Genomic DNA, 23,747 nt, shown 5'->3' with positions numbered 1-23,747 from the left:
AGTTTTCCATTGTGTCCAGCTGTAGTTGACAGAGAAGGTCAAGGGGTTTAACACCATAATGATGAGAAAACATGCTCGGAGAGAGGCCTTCTCCGACTGTCAACACAGTAGCCTTCGGGCACCCAAACAGACCTCCCTTTGTGTACAGTTGCAGTGCTGCAGTCACGTTTCTTGTGTGTGGAGTGTTGCTAAAGTTACCGCAGAAGTCTGCATGGCTGCTGGCCTTTGTTCCCCACGTGCTTTCCCCTTCCTGTAACGGCCGTCCATATCTTGGTTAATTGGTGTCGCATCAGCATGTGTCATGAGCACCCTGGCACTTTGCATTATTTTGATCAGCAGTGTGGAAATGTATGAAGTAGAACCAACTCCCACTGTACACTCCCCCCTCCCCCCACATAGCATTACCGTGCTTGGCTGTGTCCATTTTTCATCTTTCCTATTGGATTACAAGCCCCATGAGGACAGGTTTATTGTCGGTTGGCTTTTGTTTTTCTTCAGGACTCTGCTGGGTAGCTTGGGTTGGCCTAGAACTTAGGTTTCTCTTGCCTGTACCTGCTCAGTGCTGGGGTCACAGGCAGTGCCAGCATGCCCAGCGTAGACCACATCTTCTTGGTCAGTCTTGTATTCCAGAATTGGTTCAGTACCCTGTACATAGTGCTAATGAATTATCAGATGGGTGGATAGATGGGTAAATTAATCTTGCACGTGGGCAAGAAATCCACCTGAGATGGAGTCGCTTTTACCTTAAAACAAAACAAAAGCAAAAGCTCAACTGTTCTGGGGAAATCTCTTATCTAAAAGGAGTATTTTGTAATCTTTAAAAATAATAAAGTTGTCTTTCACTGAAGAAGTAACAGGTTGAATTGGTTGAGTCCAGCTCCGAGCAGCATGCCTGTTGAAATGCTTACTTGAACATACCAACACTGTTGAGTCACTGCTTACACATGTGTGTGTGAGTGCTATTTATAGACCATGTAACATTGCTCAGGTCTTCACTTTGCTCATGCCTATTCCTGAACTGTAGATGTAGGAGGCAGATGATCACAGCCTTTATCAGTTGCCCTTTGCTCTGTAACAAACCACTGTGAACCATGTGCCCAGAGCAACTGCCATCTGTTAAGCTCACAGAGTGACTTGTCTCTGTAGGTGGGTTCATTTGGGTAGAATTTTTCAGCTGGGCTCTTGTCTTTGCCAAAGGCCTCCTGTGTGTTCCTAGGCATTGAGCTAGGTCAGGCTGACTCTATCGTTTTAAAATTAGTGCCTTCAAGGTCTCAGCAACTCCACAGTACTCTATCCATAAGACATCTTCCACACTTCAGTTTATTAATTAGTTGGGTTCAAACATCTTAAGTATATATGTTATAGCAATTTATTAGTCATTTGAAAGTCAACAGATAAGTTGGACAAGCGCTATTTATTCATTCATGCATTTAGACAAGTCTTGCTATACAACCAAGATTTGGTTAAAGTTTTAATCCTTCACCCTCAGCCTTCTAAGTGCTAGGATTCCAGATGTGCACCACTGCTTTAGGTGTGACTATTTCGTTCTTTTTGTTGTTTTGTTTTGTTTTTTTGAAACAGGGTTTCTCCATGTGACAGCCCTGGCTATCCTGGCACTTGATTTGTAGACCAGGCTGACCTCAAACTCAAAGAAATCTACCTGCCTCTGTCTTCCGAGTGCTGGGATCAAAGGCGTGTACCACCAGCAGCACACCCAGCTAATTTTTTCATTCTTTAAAAACTGCTATTACTAATGAGACCTGTGTGCCTGGGTACCTCACAGTTTCATCTTGGAATCAGGCTGGGTACTGCCTGTGTCCACATTGACATTCACAGTTTCTACTTTTCATTCCCGGCATACAAGAGCTTAACTTCCCAGAGGGATGATAACACTGGAGGAGTTGAAAGAGATGTACTGTTGAAGCTGCAGTATGCCTGACTGAGGTTAAGTACCTGTCTTCTGCAGAAATTCAAAACGCTTTGCTTCATCCCTGTGAATTTGCTATGCCACTCAGGCTATGTCAGTACATATTTGAGAACCCCAAACTTACCAGTTTAATATCTCAGTACTAAATATAATCATTTAACGTCAGCGTTGTCTACATTTTATACTTAAAAGAAAGATAGTCATGTGGGATGTTACTTGCCCAGAGCTACAAGGCTGAAAGAGGCTTAAGTTGAAATGTGACCATGTACTACAAATTCTCTTCAAAGAAGGTTTTGCTTTTGTTTTTAGTTTGTCAGCTGCATAGACCACAATGTGTTATGACTCCTCCATCACAGAGTGTTTAGGACCACTTAAAACTTTGTTTGTTTTAAGGTGAGTTTTGCCATGTTGTCCAAGTTGGTGTCAAATTCCAGGGTTCAAGCAGTCCTTTTGCCTCAGCCTCCTGAGTACCCGGGACTGGGTGTTATTTAAGGACTTTTAACAATTTACTATTGAGCATTAGAGTAGCTCTTAAGTTTTAGTGACTGTCTTTATGTCAGGGCCTCTTTGTCTTCATTACTGACGTCTGGGGTCTGCTGTGGGGTGGCCTGCTATCATGGGGTGCTTACAGCACATCCCTCGGTCATGACAAGCAAATATCTTGTTGCTCTGTGTCCCTGAGTGGTGAAGTTGCCCCTGGTTGAGATCCACTACTTAAACTGAAGAACGGCCAGGCTTATAGAGGGAGGATTTTCATAATTGTCTCTTCACTTGGGGCATGTATAAGCTCGTTCTTAATTGTTAAGCCTTATTAGCTGTATTTTCAAAGCTTCTCCTTTGTCAATCCTCTTAGCAACAAGCTCTCTAAAGGAGTGTGGATTACAGAACTACCAGAAGCAATGCATATAATCCCCCTCGCCCCCAAGACAGGGTTTCAGGAAGCCCAGGCTGACCCACACTTGCTATGTAACCAAGGCTGTCCTTCAGCTCTCCATCCTCCTGCCTCTACCTCCCAGTGCTAGGATTTCAGGCTTGCACTTCCTTACCCAATACATGGACAAGTCCTTCCTGTCACCTCTGGGGAGCACTCCAGTATGTATGGCTTTCTGCTTGTTCCAGTGGTCTCTGGACAGTGCTAAAAGTGTCTGCTTTCTCAGAATAATAAAACTTCTTTGGAACTTGCTCTGAGCTCATGTCCCCCACACGTCCATTGTGTTCCCTGTGGAGAGGCTTCCCCTGAGGTCAGACAGTGGCCCCTGTGTATTTAAACGACTGGAACAGCTTTGACTTAGGGGCAACTGTGTGTGGTGCTGGTGTGTGCTGCTGAGATCCTCAGGTTCTGTCACATCAAAGGCTCGAGGTCATGCCGTCCAGGGCTTTCCTCCTGTTGTGTGGAGTCCCTCCTTGATACAGGCTGGGCCCAAGAGCCTTAGATCACTGTGTGTGTTCACATCTGCTGTCCTGTGCCCTGTTTGCTTTTTGCTGTTTTGATACTGGTCCTAGTAAGGTGTGTCTCTCACAATCCACTTGGTTTCCTCTTCACCTCTGCATTCCATTTAATTAGAGAACTACAAGCTTCAAAACTCTAGTGTGTCTTCCAGGCTTGGTTAGGAATGGAGAAACTAAGCCAAGACACACTCGTGATCAATACATTGTTTTTAAGAAGGCACACAGGCACATGGGAATTGTTTGTTTCTGTTATAGGCCAGACAAGTACTTTTGTATTCTTGATACTATTTTCTTGATCCCGCATTACAGTACCCTGGGGTACCTTTGGGTTTCCTGTTTGTTCTTTATTGCTTTCCTGACATCTGTAGGGCTCCCAGAAGGTGTTATTTTCTTTCAGTGTATTTAAATCAGCCAAATGGGCTGATGAAGATGATAAGGGGCCCTCTGTACATGCTATCGTTTTGTTTTATTTTTTTTTCTCTAGTCCTGGGGATTGAATACAGGGTTTGATACGTGCTAGACTGGCACTGTGCTATTTTCAACACCTTTTGTTAAGGACTCTCAGAGCCAGAAGAGTTTGAATCGGCAGCAGTGGGTCAAGATGACTGCTGTTTGTCACTTCCCACCTTTTCTCTGCCACTGAGGAAATAGTAAATAAGGCCTATGGTAGAAAGGTAATTGATCCAGGCATGGTGACACACCTGTCATCCCAGCACTCTGGCAGTGGGAGGGTTGCTGGGAGTGCAGGGCCACTCTGAGCTAATCAGCAGAGGTCCAGTTTAAAGAAATAAACAAAAACCAGTCATTCCATAATTGAAAGTTTCTAAGGACACACCAAGGTATCATTGACTGCACTGATGACCATCAAAGGCCAGTGTCATTAAATTCATATCCAGACTGACAACATTAGAGCCACCTGGGAATGCAGTGTCTACCGTGGGAAGGTCTATGCAATTACAGTCTCAAGGGTGGCTGTGGTGGCTCTGAATCTTGAGAACCACTACAGACACCATCCCATCTCACTCTGGCACATCTGAAAATTCATGTTTTTACTCATTTTGTAAATGTATCACTGCACAAACTACTTTCTTTTAAACAAAACATATTCCAAATGATATAGCGTTTGGAGAACCACCCACCAGTTGGTACTGGTGTTCAGACAGGCTTAGTGTTTGGCTTTCTAATCCCACTCATCCCTCTGCCTTGAAGAAGTGACTGCCAGGTCCTTGTGTATGGACCAGGTTGCTCACTGCAGTGTCTCAAGTGGGGACAATCTATCCAGTAGGAAGGGACTAATACAGGTGTTTTTGTTTGGCAGTCCCATAGGTCAAGTAGTGAGGGATTGTGTTTCCCTCTTAGTAGCATGCTCAGAAATTGATGTGGAAAATGGTGCCCTGAGCTGGGCATAGTGGTGCAGGTCTGTAGACTCAGCTGGACAAGCTAAGGCTGCAAGAGTCAGTCTGAGCAACATAGTCAGACCTCATTACAAGAGAACAAATCAAAATAAAGAGAAGGATACCTTTGATGCTGTTGTTAGGTAGGAAAAGCAGTTTGTAAAACAGGTGTTGAGTGGTCCTATTTTCTGAAACACCTGTGTGTGAGAGAGAAGTTTTTTACTCACTATGTGGACTTAAACATAAAGGAAAAAAAAAACCTACAATGTTATACTGATAACTTTAGAAGAAGATAAGATTTGGCTTAAGTTTCAGTCTCCTATCAAGTGGTTTATTCATGTGTGCATGTGTAGGTGCGTGTGTTTGAGACTGCATGTGCCTACACGGAGGCCAGAAGAAGACCAGAAGAGGCGTCTTCTATCATTCCCTACCTTATTGCAGTGAGACAGGGACTGTCACTAAACCTAGGGCTTCCTGTTTCATCATCATCATCATCATTATTGAGATAAGGTTTTTCTGTGTAACCCTGGCTGTCCTGCAACTTGCTGTGTTGACCAGATTGGCCTTGAATTCACAGAGACCCACCTGTCTCTGCCTACCAAGAGTTAGGATTAAAGGTATGCACCACCATACCTGGATTAAAATAACTTAATTTTGAAAAAGTCTTATCTCAGTTGGAGAAATGGCTCAGCATTAAGAGTGGTTCCTGTTCTTCCAGAGGCCCATGTTTGATTCCAGCATCTACATGGAGGTAGTAGCTTCAGTTCCAGGATCTGCTGCCCTCCTCTAGCCCCTGAGAACACCAGTCAGGCACATGGTATACATTCACACACACAGGCAAAACATCCAGATACATAAAAAACAAAATAAGAAAAGTTAAAGTAACTTTAAAAAAAAAGCAAAAACCATGCCCATTAAAAGTGTGATACCACTGGCTTGTGTTGAAATAAGAATTTTAATTTTTTTTGCATTTGCAGATGGACACACGCTGGATTCAAAAAGATTCGCCATCATTGGAGCAGATCTCCGAGACCTTTCTGAACTGGAAGAGAAGCTAAAGAAATGTAACATGAATACACAGTGAGATTTTTTCTTAACCCTTATGTGATTGTGATTTCCTGAGAGTCTGGGATGCTGTTGGTAGTACAGCTTGACACTTGCCTCCTGTCTTTGTGCTGTATTGTGTCGTTGCTTCTTGGTGCAGTTTTTTTAGTTTGTTTTTTTTAAGATTTATTTATTTTATTATGTATACCATGTTCTGCCTTCACGTATACCTGAATGCCAGAAGAGGGCACCAGATCACATTATAGATGGTTGTGAGCCACCATGTGGTTGCTGGGAATTGAACTCAGGACCTCTAGAAGAGCAAGCAGTGCTCTTAACCTCTGAGCCATCTCTCCAGCCCCCCGTTTTTTGAGATTTCTAAGGAGTCATTTTTTTAGGTCTACCTTTCACGAGTGAGTCCTTTTAAAAATGCTGGCCCCGATATAATAAACTAAGGCGAGAGAGTCTGTAACAATATGTAAAGAAGGAGCTAGTGTCTCGAATACCTAGAGACCAACCCTCATGAAAAGAGACCAACGTAAATGGCCAAAGATAGGTGGATAGTGAACGTGACGGAATGTCAGGGTGTATGATGTATGCCTGCCACAGGAGGCTATCAAGCCACGGTAGCCATCAGATGAAATTCGGGCATTCGCCCACTAAGGTGTCAAGAATGTATAAATCTGACTGTATACGGCGTTGGTAAGGATGCTGTTTACAGTTGTAGACCTGCGGTTGAGCGCATCAGGCCCCAACAGATAGCTCCAAAACCGTGGTCACACAGATGGCCTAGAGAATTTTGGTGGATGGGTGGATCACAAAACAAAACGAATAAACATGACTGTGAAAGAGAGATTTGTTGGAAGTGGGGGAGGGGGAACGAGTGGTGACAGGGATTGAAAGTGGCCAGTATGCAAGTCATACATGTGTGAAATTGTAAAAACTGTGTTATAAAAATTATACCTTCTGGATAATTCTATAAAGATGTATTGATTTTCCTGTTCCACAGTGTATTGTTACTTTGTGTCTGGTAGATCAATGCATACTAATAATGGATTTCTCGAAGAATATAACCATTCACAGCGACACTGTTTTGAGCTTTTAAAATTAATTATTTTTCTAGTTGGTGCCAGGGGTAGAACCTAGGGCCTGATACATGCTAAGCGAGCCCTGAACCACTGAATTATACTTCAAGTCTTTGTTTTTCAGCTCTTTATGGCAAACCTTCACTTAGGAGGGATTAGATTCTGTTAAGTGAGTATTAGGAATTTCTGCTTATCTCAGCTTAGTGGTTTGAAACAGCTCACTAAGGATCCTTGAGCTGACGGTGGGGGCTGGGCTTAACCGGGTGGTTCTTTCTTGGGGCCAGGTATGCCGATAGCTCCAAGGGTCCGCTTGAGTGACCTGCAGATGGGCCAGCTGGCATCTGTCAGCAAAGATGCTTCATTTTCTTGCAGTCACCTGGCCACCTGGAGTCCGTTTGTTTTCTGTCAGGATTCCATTGTAGGTCATACTCCAGTGTGTGGATGATTGACACACTGTATGTTTGTTGCTGTGCTTTGACCAGAACAAGGGCCTAAGCAGGGTGGGAGCATAAACTGCTGTGATGGGAGAATGTTCAGGGTTGTTGCCCTGGACAGTTGGTACACAGCAGCAGCAGATCTGTCTCCTCTTCTGCAGTCCATCCACATATGAACTCATTTTCTTAAGACAGACAGACCTCAGCTACTTGCTCTCCTTTCTGTGGTTGCCTCTTGACATTTGTACTAAACATTGATCACACAGTGCTTGCCGGGTCTGGATTTCTTGAGTATGAACTGCCAATGGTGCGATGTTTATACAGGTTGATGTGTTGATGATGAAAACGTATTTACCCCCTTTCCTTTTTCCTTAAGATTACCAACACTCCTGATAGCTGAATGTGTGCTGGTTTACATGACTCCAGAGCAGTCGGCCAACCTCCTAAAGTGGGCATCCAGCAGTTTTGACACAGCCATGTTCATAAACTACGAGCAGGTAAGCGTTTCCTGAGAGGTGTTTTCTACATGCGCTTTCAGAGCGTCTTTGCCTCTGTCTTCCCTTGCTCAGATCCTTCCGTCTGCAGCCACACGTCTCCTTCATCAGTCTGCTCTAGCAGCCCTTCTCCTGCTTTCTTGACTTCCCACGAGCTATTAGCAGAGATTTCAGAACTTGATTCTTGGGGAAAGTCTTCAAATTTTTATTTTATCACATATTATCAACAGAGCCACAGAACATGGATCGAGGTAATTTTGGCTATGTCAGAAAGAAGAGAAAACCCTGAGGTGCTTAGATAGGCAGGGATATGAAGGAAGGCGTGGACTGTGTGAGTGGTGTGGAGGATGGGCACTGAGGGATCTGAAGCTGCCAGGTAATTTGGAGGGTGTGACCTGAGAGCCTGGAGAGGCTACTTGAATGATGTGTAGGTTGGGAACCGAGGGGCCTGGAGCAGCCACTCCTTCAGAAACTCCAGCCAGGAGTATCATGTGGGCATTTGTCCTAGTGTTGCAAGAGCTCCTAATTTTGTAAGAGAACTTTGATATACAGGATTATAAGTATAAAACACCCTATTCCTGTGATCACTGAGATTGGTCTAGTGGCTTCAGAAAAAGCCCTTTTGATGCTTGAGAATCCAGCTTGAGTCTGAATCCTGTGTAATGAGGACAAGTTGCCTACAGTCTTTATGCCTCTGTTTCCTTGCCTGAAAATAGTAACACCCCTGCTCCCTAGTGTGTTGTGAGGCACACAGAGCTGGTGTGTGCATTTCCACCTGGGGTACTGCCCCCTGTTCAGCAAGTGTGGACTGCTGAGATTCTTCTGAGTTCTGGTTATTTACTGCTGGTGATGTGGGGTGATTATATCCCCATATGTGTTGTAGAAAGAGCTATTATATTTGAGGGCTTCTGTACCCTGGCTAGTTCCCAAATAATCAAGACAGAGACTTCTTGGATTTATAAAAACTTTAAAGCACAGTAACTGGGCAGGTATCAACCCTCTAAGCTTTGTTGCTATTTCCCAGCTACACACCCCATATTACTTGCCTTAATCATTCCTGTCTGGGCTGCTTCTGTTTATCATGACCAGCCCTCATGGCCATGTGCTGTTGGTCCATACAGCCACATGGCAACTCACTTCTCTCTGTTCTTCTTCCCAGCCTCATAGTACCTCTCAGACCCCCAAGCCTGGGAACCTAAGCTTCGCCCCCTCTCTTCTGCCCAGTCACAGGCTTCAGCAACTTTATTAACCAATCAGCTTTAAATTAGGTAGAGCAAAGTTTCCACAAAGACAGGCATGCATGATGATGTGCTCATCACAGATCTTGGAGGCCAGTAATTAGCATTAGAATACATAGCACAGACCAACCTCCAACACATGTGCGCACATGTGTTGGCCTCTGTCGCTCTCGCCTTGTTCTCTTGAGATGGGCGTCTCTAACTGAACTTGGAGCTCGCACTGTTTTGGTTAGGCTGAATGGCCAGCATAGCCCCAGTGATCCTCTGTCTCCAGTGCCCCCTTCCCCCAGCACTGAGCTCCACTTGCATGTGGCCGTATGGCTTTTTATTTGGGCACTGAGCGTCTGAACTCAGATCCTCCTGTTTGTGCAGCAAACTCTTACCCACGGAGCCACCTCCCTAGCCACAATTCTTTGCTGTTGAGAACTTACCTTATAGAAATTCATGAGCTGTTACACTGCAGTAGGCAAATAACAAGCAGAATGCATGCTAGCTGTTTTTATTATTACTTAGTTTTTTGTTTTGTTTTTTTTGTTTTTTTTTTTTTTGAGAGAGAGTTTCACTGTGTACTCTGGCTAGCCAAAAACTTGTTGTGTAGACCAGCTGGCCTCATACTTGGGTAATCATCCTGCTTCTACCTCCCAAGTATGGGGATTCCAGATGTGTACAAACAATAACCAGCTTAAAAAAAAAATCTCTTTCTAATGGGATCTCACTGTGTAGCCCTACCTCAGCTGCCTCGTCATTTCTTTTTTATTTCAATCGTATGTAAGAACAAGGAGACTTGGCTCTACAGTATATTTGTGGATAGGTCCAGGCTGGACTGTGGTTCGCTACCTCCTCACTCTAGTCTGGGCTCAGGTTCTGGAGTCATTGGTTCTTGGTTGGCTGACTTTCCTCCTTCTCACTCTGCAGCTGCAAACATCCCTCCAGGAGCCCTGGTCATACATGCCAGCCCCTCAGCGTTTCTCCGGATGTGACTGTATCCTGAGCTGTCTGCTTTAGGATGCACACCCATGGAGAACGACTGCCATATGTCCTGCATGATGCTTTGTTCATTTGCCTCTTCTATACTCCCTGTCCAGAGCATTTATCTAGCATACTCTGGGAGATGGCGGGTTGGTTCTGACTCAAGGACTTTCACTCAGAAAAGCAAGCCTGGGACTGTGCCAGACTCCATTGCCCTGCCCCAGCTGTCCCTCACCTGGTTCAGCTCCCACCATCTGCACCTTGTCAGTAGAAATTTAACTTAAATCAACAGATCTCCACCAACAGCAACCTCACAGTTCAGGTTAGCTACCTGGGTGCTTCTCCCAGTTAATTGTGTTACAGTGACAAAGCCATGTTAATAGCTGGGTGATGGCAGCACACACTTAGCTTGGTTGGTGTTAGTACTGCCCCAGCAGAGCTAAGTCACCCAGCTTCTCCAGGGTCACAGCTATTGCCAAGCCAGGATTCAACATCAGCTCTTCATCATTCAACAAAATGATGAAGAGTGTGCTCTCAGACCTTCTGTCCTGAGGCACATGAGAGAGAACATTGTTGCCTGGCTGGCTCAGGGGTGGATCTTACTAGTCAAGTGATGCCTTTTGCTCCCTTGTATGTGACAAAGGACTGGTGTGCATGCTGTGACAGTGTACAGTGGCATCATGCCTTCCAGTACTTGTGCATGTACATAAGTCTGTTGAACGTGACAGAGGCCTGGTGTGCATACTTTGACAGTGGCGTGGGAACACTGTCAATTCTGCCTTTCAGGAGGCCGAGGCAGGAGGAACACCCGTTTAAGGCCCACTTGGGCAAGAGGCAGTCTCAGACGTGTAAGAATGGTCTTATCAAAACAAGCAGACCTCTCTCTGACCCTAGAGCTTAGTCGTCTGCCAGGAAACAGCACTGCCTGCTATGTTTTCCGTTTGTAAATGCATTAAAGATAGGTTAGTTTGCCTCTTGAAAGCGCATGGGAACATTCTGTTCACATTTCTCTGTGCCTTGCTTCTTCTTAAAAATCTTTAACATTTGTTTATTTACTTATTCATTTATTGTTTATTTATATTTATTTATTGTATGTGTTTGTCCATATAGGTGGGCACACCATTGTCATGGTGTGTGTGTGTGTGTGTGTGTGTGTGTGTGTGTGTGTGTAAGTATAAGTCAGAAGACAACCTGTAGGAGTTGATCCTCTTCTACCATGTGGGTCCTGGGGATTGAACTCTGGTAGTCAGGTGTGGTAGTCTTGGCAACAAATGAATTTATCTTAAAGTTATTCTGTGCCTGTATCTCTCTGTTTTGTTTTTTATTTTTGCGGGGGTGTTGTTTGGTTATTTGGTTGGGTGGTTTTTGTGTGCTTCCACAGCTGTATACTATGTCATTTTATGAAGGTAATAGACTTAATCAAACAATAGGTGTTTCTTTCCATATTCTTCCAGTTACAGATACCATTGCATCTTTTTGTTTGTTTGTTTGTTTGTTTCAAATTAATTTTTTTATTAATTACAAAGTATTCATTTTGTATTCCAGCTGTAGCCCCTTCCCTCGTCCCCTCCCAATCCCACCACCACTCTTTCTTCTCCTCCCATGCCTCTCCCCCAGTCCACTGATAGGGGAGGTTCTCCTCCCCTTCCCTCTGACCCTATCAGGTCTCATCAGGACTGGCTGCATTGTCTTTTTCTGTGACCTGGTAAGGCTGTTCCTCAGGGGGAGGTGATCAAAAAGCCAGCCAGTGAGTTGTTTGGGTTTTTTGGTTTCTCTGTGTAGCCTTGGCTGTTCTGGACTCACTTTGTAGACCAGGCTGGCCTGGAACCCATAATAATCTGCCTGCCCCTGCCTTCCTGAGTGGTGGGATTAAAGGCGTAGGCCACCACACCTGGCTAACATTGGATCTTTGTACGTATATTTGAGCCTCTCTGCCGGCAGTGGGATTGCTGTAGGAGGTGGGCATTTTAGGGGGTGTGTACTGCCCTTTGTGGGGGGTCCACCAGCTCAGTTTTGTGTCATACAACCCTCCTGAGCTTCTCCCATGTGTTTTACCAAATGTCAGCCTCGACCGGATACTGTGTTTTGCTTATTTAGGACACAGATGTGTAAGGTTGTGGCTCACCAGCTTTTTCCCTTCTCAGGTCAACATGGATGACCGGTTTGGGCAGATCATGATTGAAAACCTCCGGAGGCGACAGTGTGACCTGGCAGGAGTGGAAACCTGCAAGTCGCTCGAGTCACAGGTCAGAGCAAATCCCGGGCACCTGTTCACGCCCTTAGCCAGCAAAGCAGGGCACAGTGTGGCAGAAGCACCATGAGAGGCCCCGGTATGCCTGTGACTCCGGCAGAGAGGGCTCCTTAGGGCAGGAAAACTCAAGTCCTACCTGTCTCCTTGATACAGAAAACACAAATCTGTGTTCCCTACAGCTCACTCCTTTCATTATGCAGAGCTTTTGCACACTTTATTTTGTGTGATGCAAAATTTCAGACAAGCGTGAAAGCAGAAAGACCCGTATCCTATCAGCCAGCTTTGGTGATTCCCAGTCTTTGCCAGTGTTGTCTCATGGTCTCCCCGACAGTTATTTGTTGTCAGAGTATTTTTAGGCATACACTGGACAATGCATGGTTTCAGCCTACATGCTCATTAAAGAGCCTCCTAGTGCGAACTTCCTTCCAGGGTCATGTTACTGTGATCACGGGCCACAAGTCAACGGTAGCTCCGTCATGGGTCTGATTCTCAGAGCCTCTTCTGTTCTTCCCAAGAGCATGCTTTATAGTTAGTGTATTTAATTTGGCATCTATCCATGATCTACACTTCATAGGTGATTAACATATCTTTTGTATCTCTTTTAAGCTGTAGTAGTCCCTTAAAAAAAAAAAAAAGTAAAAAAGTCATTTATTTGCTGGAGATAACCTCCCATACCTGTCACTAAATAAACGTTCTCACATGACGACTAAGTGGCATGTTGCCCGAGCGGAGTGTCATAACTCAGACCTGTAATCCTACCACGTGGTAGATTGAGGCAGAAAGGTCACATGGTTGAGACCAGCCTGGGCTAGCAAGCTCCGAAACAGCCTGGACTACCACCAGACAAATAACTGTTGTCCATGGAAGAGTTTTTCTTTTTTGCCTGTATGCTCTAGTAGGTGTTCCCAGGAAAGCCTTGCATGCTTATACAGAAAATGGCAAACTGAGAAGGAAGCTAAAAGGAACTAGCTGCGGGCCTCAGAAATCGTGCGTGTCCTAGGGCCTCGGGCTCACACGCTGGTCCTTGAATCCTCCACGTTTCTGTGCCCCCTTCCAGAAGGAACGACTACTGCTAAACGGGTGGGAGACGGCGTGCGCAGTGAACATGATGGAGCTGTACAGCGGGCTGCCGCGGGCGGAGGTGAGCAGGTACGTGAGCGCCGGGCCCAGTCTCCAAACGAGAGGGAGTCAAAGGCCCGCGTCTGTGATCTTTAGTGTGAGCACAACGCTAACTCTAACCAGACTTTGAAATCAGGCAAACACTGGTAAAAAGCTCGAGAGAGTAACTCATTAGCCAGTGGCTGAGATAAGAGTCGCTGGCAAAGCAGATGATTTGAGCCTAAATAAGCAGCTACACCCGGAAAATTCCCAGAGCCACCTCTGCGGTGGAAACTGTGTGTAATCCCCGTCTCGGAGAGGAGATGTTGTTGCCCATGACTTCAAAGGGAAGTCATCTTTAAATGACATCCCTTGGTGGACTCAGACGACATCTTCAAATGGACCCTTTGTTATGAAAGAAAGATCTATTCATTGTTCTAAAACCATTTCATGCCCAGGGCATGAAGTCTTGCGCAGTCACACTGTGCAGTTAGCTCTCATTAACAAGTTGGACCTAATTCGCCAGCCATCTCTCTCCACATATTTATTGATACATAGACTTCTGTTTTAAATCAGTCCATCATACTATACACAATGGTCCCAGAAGTCATACTTCCTTTCGAAAGCTTAACAGATCGTAATTTATATTCATAATATCAAAATATCGAGGCCTCCATATTGTGTTTACGTGTAATTACACACATGTGCTTATGTAAACAGAATGTGGATGCCTCGATATTTTGATATTTTGATATGCTTGCAAAGCAACCTAGATAAGACTAGCTGGTTCTGTGGTAATCTTAAAGAAATTTAAAAATGGCCAAATGTGGATGTTTAGTATGGGCTGCATTTTCTTTGTTTTCGTGTCTCTGTTAAGACAGAGAGGGAATGTCCCTGTGCATGCAGGCATCTGTGTTGGTGCCTGCTTGGCTCATTTCTGCGTCATTCTATACTCCCTCATCTGTCCCTTCCTCTTCCCTTTGGAGACCTTAAGGTACAGTTTGGGGTCTATTACAAGACCATGTGAAGAACTTTTGACCTTCCTTTTCCCTAGACCTTACTGACATTTAGAAAAGTATCACTTTTTTTTTTCCTCTTGTGTCCAAGATTGAGTCATCTAGGCAGCAAATGGTTTAAGAGTACAGTCTTGCTGGATGGTCGTGGCACACCACTACCACTCAGGAGGCAGAGGCAGGTGGATCTCTGTGAGTTCAAAGCCAGCTTGTCTATAGAGTGAATTCCAGGACAGTCAAGGCTACACAGAGAAACCGTGTCTCAAAAACAAAGCAAAGAAACAAAAAAAAGAGTATAGTCTTATACGCTGGTACTTCTGGATTCTTGTGGAAGCTTCTTTTTTGTAAGAATGCCTTCCACTTGATACATGTCAAGGTGATATTTTGAACATCTCTGGTCTGGCATCTATAATGTTTTGCTCTGGCAAATTTACTCTAGACAGCCAGGTGGGAATCTGTAAGGAGCATCAGCCATAGGGGAAGAAACTCTGTCTTGGGCAGTCTTTTGTCTCATGCAGCCATGGCCTTTTGCATACAGCACATGAGACCAGGTGTGACAGAGAGGTGAACTTTGCTCTGCCTACCCCAGACAGGCCTTCCAACTCTGGCTGTCACCTGAGTTTTGTCTGCCCAAGGGATACAAGATCAGAACAGGCCCCAATATGTTTGTTCTTGTGAACTTGAGTGCTAGAGAATAGATTTATGCTGTGCACTGTGTCCTCTGGGTGATGCTAGGTAGTCACCATTCTGGAGGCTTCCTCAAGGCTCTGTGTCCTCTGGGTGATGCTAGGTAGTCACCATTCTGGAGGCTTCCTCAAGGCTCTGTGTTTTCTTCTTTGGAACTTTATTGGGTAATATGCCTTGGATGTTTTGTTAGTTAGGCTCCATTACTCTGACACATCTGAAACCAACTTAGAAGAGGGCCATTTTGCTTCACGGTGTGGAGATTCATTCCGTGGTAGCTGGCCATTACTTTGGGGACTGTGTTAATGCGCATAGCAGAGCACACTGTCCTCTCATGGCCAGGAACCAGAGGAGATGATAGGCAGCTAATGCAAATGGGGTACCCAGGGCTATGGGAAAGTCTTCAAAAGAAGTTTGCATTTGCATCTGTATGCTCTGGGGCTACGATGTCTGGGATGGACCTGCAGACTGAGACGCGTTTTGAGGTGTCCTTCCTGTGATTCCTGTGCAACACACTTTGTTTCTTTACTCAGATCTAATAACTGTACCTTGGACCAAGCTGTCCTGACTCTGTTTCTATCCACTGGCTATCTTTTTTGCTTGTTGTTGTTGTTTTGCTATGTGTTTTGGTGTTAGTTACTTTTCTGATGCTGTGATAAAACACTGAAACCAAAAGCAACTTAGAGAGAAAATAATTCATTTGGCTTACACTTCCAAGTTGTAATGAAATCTTGAAGGAGGTCAAAGCAGGAACGCAAGACTGGAACTGAATTCAGCTGGGAACTAAATTCAGGTGTCCTCTGGAGTGAGTGCAGAGAACTGGACTCAGGTTCTCTGGGAGAGCAGGAAGCAGTCTTACCTGCTGAGCATCTTTCCAGCACTGGGCTGCATTCTTTTCTAGTCTTTCCACTCGACTGCTGTTGGCTTCTGAGTCTCGTTGTAAACAGTCCTGCTGTAAACAGTCCTGCTGCTGCATGTCATGTGCTCTGCTGAGGTGAAGGCTCCTCCTCCAGATAAACTGGTCCATCATTGTTCATCTCAGCCCCCCACAAAGTCTCTGGCATGGACAAAGTGCAATCAGTTTGTCACATTGTGGCAAGGGTGGTCTCATGTCCAGTTTCCAGATCAGTTTTCTTTCCACCATAAACTTAGCTGGCATTGCCAATTGTCTGTGTTTTTATCAGCATTCCAGCTTTGCTCTGGCCTGCCTCTCTCTACTCCCCATACCCTTCCAGCAACCATCTCCTAAGGCTGTCCAGTAATGAGGTCTGTGGCGGCAAAACCTGTCTTCCTCCCTGTGCCAGTTTTCTACTCTACTTGGCTTTCTCTTACTATAACACATATTTGAGACGATCCTGTAGAAAGTGAAAATATTTGTTTTTACTCAGTTTTAGAGGCATCCAGCCTGTGACTTGTTGGCCCGACTGCTTTTGAACTATTGTGAGGTCACATGACAGGGGCATGTTAGAGCAAAAGTCACATAACACATAACCTTGAAGCAAAAGGAAGGATGAAGAAGGGACTAGACCCTCACAGTTCTGTTGGAGGACACAATTCCAGTCACTTTGCTAGGTTTCACTCTTAAGGGCTCCACCACCTCTCGCTAGCACCACTCTGGGAGCCACGCCTTTAATATATGGCCCCTAGGGCCGTTACTCAAACCGTGTGAGATGCCTTTAAGTAAGAGTAGTTGGGAAGCAGCCACTGTACATTGCAGAGAGTCATTCTCCTTCCAGATGTGGTCCTTAGGCTCACACGCTGAGATAGGAATGCGTACACAGCTACAGAAACACGCACATGCATGTGCACACATGCAAATGCACACACAGACTGGCACTGCCCTGAGGAGATTACTAGCAGAGGCTAATGCAAATAGTGGCGATGTGGATCTCTTCATTCTAATACTCTTCAGTTGTGCCTCAGTTCCCTTCACAATGTGAACATATTCCAGTGGAGAGAGTATTGCTATTTTGTTTGCACATATTTCTGTATATATTTATTTATACTTAAAATGCTCTTTTGATAAAGTCATACCATGTACCTGATTTTTCAAATAACAAAGTCCTACAGAGTAAAAACCAAAGGAAAACCTTCTCACCCACTGCCTGTTTGTTTACTCCCTACCTCTTTTTTTTTAAATTTTTTATTAATTACACTTTATTCACTTTGTATCCCCCCCATAAGCCCCTCCCTCCTTCCCTCCCAATCCCACTCTCCCTCCTCTTTCTGCATGCATGCCACGCCCCAAGTCCACTGATAGGGGAGGTTCTCCTCTCCTTTCTGATCTTAAGTCTATCAGTTCACCTCTTGAGACAATTTACTTTTCTAGTTTTGTTTGTATTTCCCCCAAATCATTCTGTGTCCCCCAAAACATGTGCACCTCTTTCTTTGCACTGATGGTGCTGTACTAGCCACACATTCCTTGTTAATGTCTGTGAAGCTCCAGGATTTATCTTGGAAGTAAATGCTAATCCATGCAGACCTGCCCTGGTTCATGTCCCGGCGTAGAGACCTAATGTACGAGCGTGTTTTAGTTCATGCACATGATCTACTAGAGTTCATTTTTTTCTTGTTACTAAGTTGGCGGTGTGTCTGCGCACACAGGGTAAATTCTTAAGAGGCAAGGTCAGTCGCAGGGTTGGATGGTGTTAGTGCTCCGTGTTGAAAGAGGCCAAAGTGCCCTCTTGGGAGGCAATCCTGTTTTGTCATCTTACTAGCAAATGAGAAAGTGCCTTTTCTCCTGTGCCCATCTTTCAGTCTTTGTTCTGTCTGAGAGTCGAAAAACTATTGTGCTGGCTAGTTTTATGTCAATTTGGCACAAGCTGAAGTCATCTGAGAGGAGGGAACCTCAATTGAGAAAATGCCTCCATAAGATCAGGCTGTAGGCAAACCTGTAGGGCATTTTTTAATTAGTAAGCAATGGGAAGGGCCCAGCCCTTTGTGATTGGGGCCGTCCCTGGGCAGCTGGTCCTGGGTTCTATAAGAAAGCAGGCCGAGAAAGCCATGAGGAGCAAGCCAGTAAGCAGCATCCCTCCATTGCCTCTGCATCAGCTCCTGCCTTCAGGTTCCCAACCTGCTTGAGTTCCTGTCCTGACTTCTTTCATGATGAACAGTGATATGGAAGCGTAAGCCAAATAAACCCTTTCCTCCCCAGCTTGCTTTGATCATGGTGTTTCAGCACAGCAATATATTCCTAAGACAATGATCCTGTGTTTTCATTTTTTTTTTCACAAATAAGTTGGAAAACCTTTTTTTCTGTTCTATCAGACTGATCTTTTCTTTGTCTCTAAGTTATTGTCAAAGTTTTAGCTCTTTATAGGGCAAAGAAATTGGTCCTTTGCCATTAATACCCCAGATACCCTTCTGATTGGTTTGTTTTGACATTTGAGGTAGGAAACCCTTCCTCCTCCTTTTCCTTTGTCTCCTCCCATCCATGTTCTCCCATTCCTCCTTTCTTCAAGACCTTGTATGTTCTAAGTGTGTGCTGTTCTGAGCTAAACTTCCAGCTCTTTTTCTTTCTGAAATTTTACTTATTTTAATTTCATGGGTATAAGTGTTTTGCCTGCATATATGTGCACTTGGCAGTGTGTGCCTGATGCCCCTAGGAGCCAGAAGAGGGCACCAGATCCACTGGGACTGGAGTTAAGGATAGTTGTGAGGCTCTGTGTGGGTGGGTACTGAAAATTGAACCTGGATTCTCTGAAGGAGCAGCAAGTGCCCTCACCTCCATGCTTCCGGTACCTCCCTTCCTCCTCAGCCACAGTGCGCATCCCGTTTTATATCCGTCTCCTGTCCACGTGATGTCTTGACTATGTCATCCCTGCAGCTCAGCGCCCGCCTTTCTAACTCTGTGATGTACCTCTCCTGCTTTGATCTTTGCACAGAATAGAATCCCTTGAGTTCCTGGATGAAATGGAGCTTCTGGAGCAGCTCATGCGGCATTACTGCCTGTGTTGGGCCACCCGAGGCGGACAGGAGCTAGGTAAGAGGCTGTGCCTCTCTCACTTAGGCCTGGAGTCAGGACAGCCTTCTTCTCCGGAAATGAAAGGCACACCTGGAAGTTCGGGTTCAGAGAGCTAGAGAAACATGTATGCATACCCATGTGTCCAGAGAAGTCATGGTTCCTTTTTCGGGTTTTTAAAGCACAGACTTACAGGGTTACTCGATACTGACACATGGGTCGTTTGATTTCTAAAAGACCCATTCAGCTTCTGGGGCAGTTTCTTCTTCCTCTCTAGGGTTGGGGTATGGTTGCCTGATGGAGGCAGGCAAGATGGAGAGCTTAGAGCAGGAACCTTGGCACCTGGCTCTCCAGGTTTGGCTCCGGCCTCTGCTGACCCCTCCCACACTTGTTCTGGCTTCAGAACAGCCCAGTGAGAGCACATCAGAGTCCAGGTCCCTGGTGACTTCAGTCTCCCCGAGATGTGATCGGAGTGACACCTGACAGGCATGCCATGGCAGTGCAGCCTTCGAGGGCCCCACACTTGGGCCCACAAAGTCCTTCCAACTTGGTTTGGATGGAGGTCCCTCTATTGCTGTGTGTTATATTGGAACCTGCCCTAATTACAAAGGAAGTTGTAGTTGGAACTTGGGAAAATTGGGGAAGGTAGAGCACAGAAGCTCTACCTGTGGCCTGGTCTCAGGCAGCCTCTGCTAATACCTCCCTCTGCTGTTTTCTAGATGCTGTTATTTACTTATTTAAGTTCATAAAAGAACAGTTGCCTTTTTTGTTTGGTTGCTTTGAGATGTATAAAACAGCCTGGCCTTAAACTTGGCATGTTTCCTACTTTGGCCTCCCAGAACTACAGGTGTGCCTCACCCGACTTTATGGATTGCACCCCTGAGCCTCACTCACACATGTGAAAGCAGAGAAATTATGAGGAGAGGTGACTCTGCCAAGCTACTCCTTGCCCTTGTGCTGAGCGCCTCTATCTTCAGTAGAGTTGAATTTACATGTTCATATAAACTCCCGTGTTTATGTGGCTCCAGTGTTTTCTTCAGTTTAGTTGTGTGACATGAGCATTTTCTCTCTTGCTACTAAACTTCTTGATTAAGCGCACTAAATTCTATCAGGAGACTATGTCTGAATGTACTTAACCTTCCCAAGCTTTTGAAACTACAAGTTTCTGATTTTTTTAAGTTAACTGTTGTTTATTCAAACAGTAAGTTGAACTATTTAGTTTTCCTTTTAAAAAAAAAATTTTTTTTTTGTGTGTGTGTGGTGTGCTTTCGGGAACAGGGTGGTCTCACTGAAGCCCAGGCTGGCCCCAAACTTATGGTCTTCCTGCTTCAGCTTCCCAAGTGCTGGGCTTACAGGTATACACCACCTCGCCCAGGTTGTACAATAAACATTTTAATGACAAAGGCATCTTCGTTGTGTCAGCACACAATGAAGAACCATCTGTGTTTGCTCAAAGTTCAGCAGTTAGTAGGTAGGTTTTGCACATTTACCGCCCAGAGCCCATAAATTGTTATGAAATGCTTTGTTAATCCACTTTAAGCCACCCATAAACAAAAGCTAGCCTGACTTCTCACTCTCTCCTGAAATGTCGTTTCTTATAGGCAGGGAGCAAGGTCCAGCAGTGGGTCATGCTAGAGCCCAGGGCCAGCGCCTGGGCAAGCAGCAGAGTTGCATGCCCCCCCCCCCCCGGTTCCTTTGCTCTGCCACAGCGTCTGACAGCATCTGCGTTTCTCCCCTTAGGTCTGAAGGAGATAACCTGTTAATCTGTTGAAGGCTCCTGCTGAGGTGGAAACTGAAGTGTCCAGCCAAGGGAGTGCCCTGGGCATCTGGGGGAACGAGCAGTCTCATCCCAGTCCTTGGTCTTGTCGCACACCCAGAGCCCGTGGTTACGAAGGCGAACACACCAGACCCTGTTCCTGTCACTTATCATTGTTTAAATAAATCTCGCCATTTGTGTGTGCTGGACCCTGCTGGTGTCCAATGGTATTCTTTGCTGTATGGGGTAGAGTAGGCCAGCATTCAAATCCATGGCAGCTAAGATCAGGATCCTGAGTCTTGTTCAGACATTGGTTTACCCTGTGAGTCAGAAACCATTGGGAGTCTACTCCTCCCTGTGCTCTTTATTGCAGCACCTCATGGGCTCTGACCCTTGACCTGCCACAGATGACAGAGCTCTTCTCTTGGCCAGGCTAGCCTCCTTACTTGCCTCTTTCATTCCAGTTGCCATGGCAGGTTGGATAATGCCTCCCTGAAATACCCTGGCTCCTTGGAACCTGTACAGCTTCCACCGTGGTAAATGGGCATTTTTGTCAGTGAGCCTAAGGTAAGGGTCCCAAAATGAGATTGTCAGAGACCATCTGGGACTTTGGTACAGTCTCTAGGCTCTACAGAAGCCAGACAAGAAGACACAGCCAGACAAGGGACAGTGACAGAACAGGGATTGCAGTGGGATGGGTTTTGGAGATGGTGGAAAGGGCCAAAAGATAAGGAATATAGGCAACCTCTGGAAGCTAAAGTGGCCAGGGCTGGAGAGATGGCTCGGAGGGTATGAGCACACTCTTCAGAGGACCTGCCCGTACTGGCTGGCTCACGGCTACCTGTTACTCCACCTCCAGAGGCGCCTGCCACTCACATGCACACACTCACACGTGGGTGCACACATACATGCATCACTAAAACTAGTAAAAATTAAAGCCTTACAAAGGCCAGACTCCCCGGAAAGACCCTCCTGCAGAAAACTTGACCTTAGGCTCAAGCCACTGAGGTGTTTTCAGCCGCTGGGATTGTGAGACGCCAGAACAGCAGTAATGAGACTGAATAGTCATTATGCTGCAGGTTAGGGCTCCACAAGTCACACAGGCCCAGTGCTGGAGCTGCATGAAGAGGAATGGCTGTGGGGAAGCTCCGGCCCGGTCCTCAGCTGGGGTCACAGCACCCCCTGCTCCACAGTTGGGAGCCCTGGGCCCAGCATTCCCCAGAGGCTCAGCTGTGTTCCACTTGTAGTGTGCCTGTCAGTGGGAGCGGGTGTGCTGGGACAGCCCAAAAAGAAAGTGAGTCTGCAAAGGAGAAAGCTTTTCCTCTCTGCTCACCTTTCACTCTCAGGAAGGTCTCAGGCTTGTAATGGTGTTTCTTTCTTGAGTATTACCTACTAACCCAGTACCTGTGACTGTAGTGGGAAGCTTTGTTTAGTGGAGCAAAACCATGACTTAGTGATAAACATAAAAGCACAGCATCACTGGTAAATGTGGGCACTGTGTGTGTGTGTTTGTGGCCTTTTTTTTTTTTTTTTTCTGAGACAAGTTCTCGCTATCTGGCCTGTAACTTGCTATATAGGCCAGGCTGGCTTTGAACTCAGTTCTTCCTACATGCTGGAATTTAAAAAGTTGTCTACCACCATGCAAGACTTTATTTATTTATTTTAATTAAAATGTTTTTAGGGTCACGTATGAGTAGGTGTGGAGGTCAGAGGCCCAATTTTAGAAGTTGGTTCCTAGCTTCCAGCGTGTACACCAGGGATCAAATGGGTCATCAGGCTTGGCATGGCAAGAGCTGAATCCTTCAAGTCATCTCGCCAACCTGCTCTTTTCATTTCACATGTGCATTCATTTCACATGAGACTGAATAGTCATTATGCTGCAAGTTAGGGCTCCACAAGTCACACAGGCCCAGTGCTGGAGCTGCATGAAGAGGAATGGCTGTGGGGAAGCTCTTCACGAGCAGAAATTATGTTCTACTCACCCTCCCCCACCCACCCACACTGTAGATTGGTATCAGTGTGACAATACCTCACTGTAGGGTCTACACCCTTGGTCCCATCTCCCTCCCAGGTAGTACCTGAAAGGCAAGAGTCTACAATGTTCATTTCATTTCTTCCTTGCCTTTTGTTTAGGTTAATAGACTATCTTTTCAAAGAGAGTGATGCTCCATTAGGTTTAATGTCAGTGCTATGACGTGTCCCTTAAAATACCAACATACTCTTAATGTCAGTGATGTCTCTTCAAATACTAAAATAGAGTACTTGCCTAGCTCACTTAAGGTCCTGGGTTCCATGCTAGCACAACAAAAACAAAACAATCGTATTTGAAAAACAGCGTTCATTTGGAGACTGGGTAGATGGCTCAGTGGGTTACCTGATTTCTACACAAGCATAAAATCATGAGTTGAAATTCTCATACCCATGTAAACACTAGGCACATTGTCTGCTAACCCCAGAATTGGTTGAGTACAGAGACAAGGGGACCCCCAGGGCTTGCTGCTAGCCAGCCAGTCTAGCCAAAATAGCCCCGGGTTCAGTGAGAGGTGGAGAATGATAAAATGTATCCAAAATCAACCCTGGGTTCCCCCCAAAGTTCTCATGAACATTGAGATGTGGTTCATTTTCTATAAAATCATGGCTAGTCACAACACGAGAGAAACACACTTGACTCTTCCTGCCAGAATTGTAACAACTGTCTGAGGCTCCTGGGAGAGATCCGTGTTCATCTCATGCTTAGAGACATGGGTGTCCCTGCTGGCCCAAGGCCCGTTTTTGCAAACCACTAACTTAGCAGAGAAATGAATTCCTGAAGGCAATTCTGGGAGCCCAGGACAAAGCTGTCCAGTTTTTACAGTGTGGGGCATCTGTATCAAATCAAGGGTGGGGTTTTGAGAAAGTACAGGAATGAAAGCTGCAGAGTAGATGTGACTAAAGTCGGGACCCTGAAACC

General features: G+C 45.5%; 1 protein-coding gene across 3 annotated transcripts in view; it reads left to right on the top strand.

Moving 5' to 3' along the window:
* Window positions 1–21,006, top strand: part of Lcmt1 (leucine carboxyl methyltransferase 1) — a 50,180-nt gene extending 29,174 nt beyond the window's left edge. The window contains exons 6-11 of one of the 3 annotated variants that reach the window (XM_021654913.2): window positions 5,748–5,850; window positions 7,710–7,830; window positions 12,179–12,280; window positions 13,343–13,434; window positions 18,965–19,062; window positions 20,782–21,006. In XM_021654913.2, the coding sequence (XP_021510588.1) occupies window positions 5,748–5,850; window positions 7,710–7,830; window positions 12,179–12,280; window positions 13,343–13,434; window positions 18,965–19,062; window positions 20,782–20,804 (539 nt within the window). In that variant the 3' untranslated portion in view covers window positions 20,805–21,006. Of the gene's footprint in view, window positions 1–5,747; window positions 5,851–7,709; window positions 7,831–12,178; window positions 12,281–13,342; window positions 13,435–18,964; window positions 19,063–20,781 lie in introns of those variants that run through there. The other 2 variants (XM_060366887.1, XM_060366888.1) reach the window with 2 other exon arrangements.
* Window positions 21,007–23,747: the final 2,741 nt, after the last annotated feature.

The sequence above is a fragment of the Meriones unguiculatus genome, chromosome 14, assembly GCF_030254825.1.
Source record: "Meriones unguiculatus strain TT.TT164.6M chromosome 14, Bangor_MerUng_6.1, whole genome shotgun sequence".
Taxonomy (NCBI): domain Eukaryota; kingdom Metazoa; phylum Chordata; class Mammalia; order Rodentia; family Muridae; genus Meriones; species Meriones unguiculatus.
This window is presented reverse-complemented; position numbering and strand designations above follow the sequence as displayed.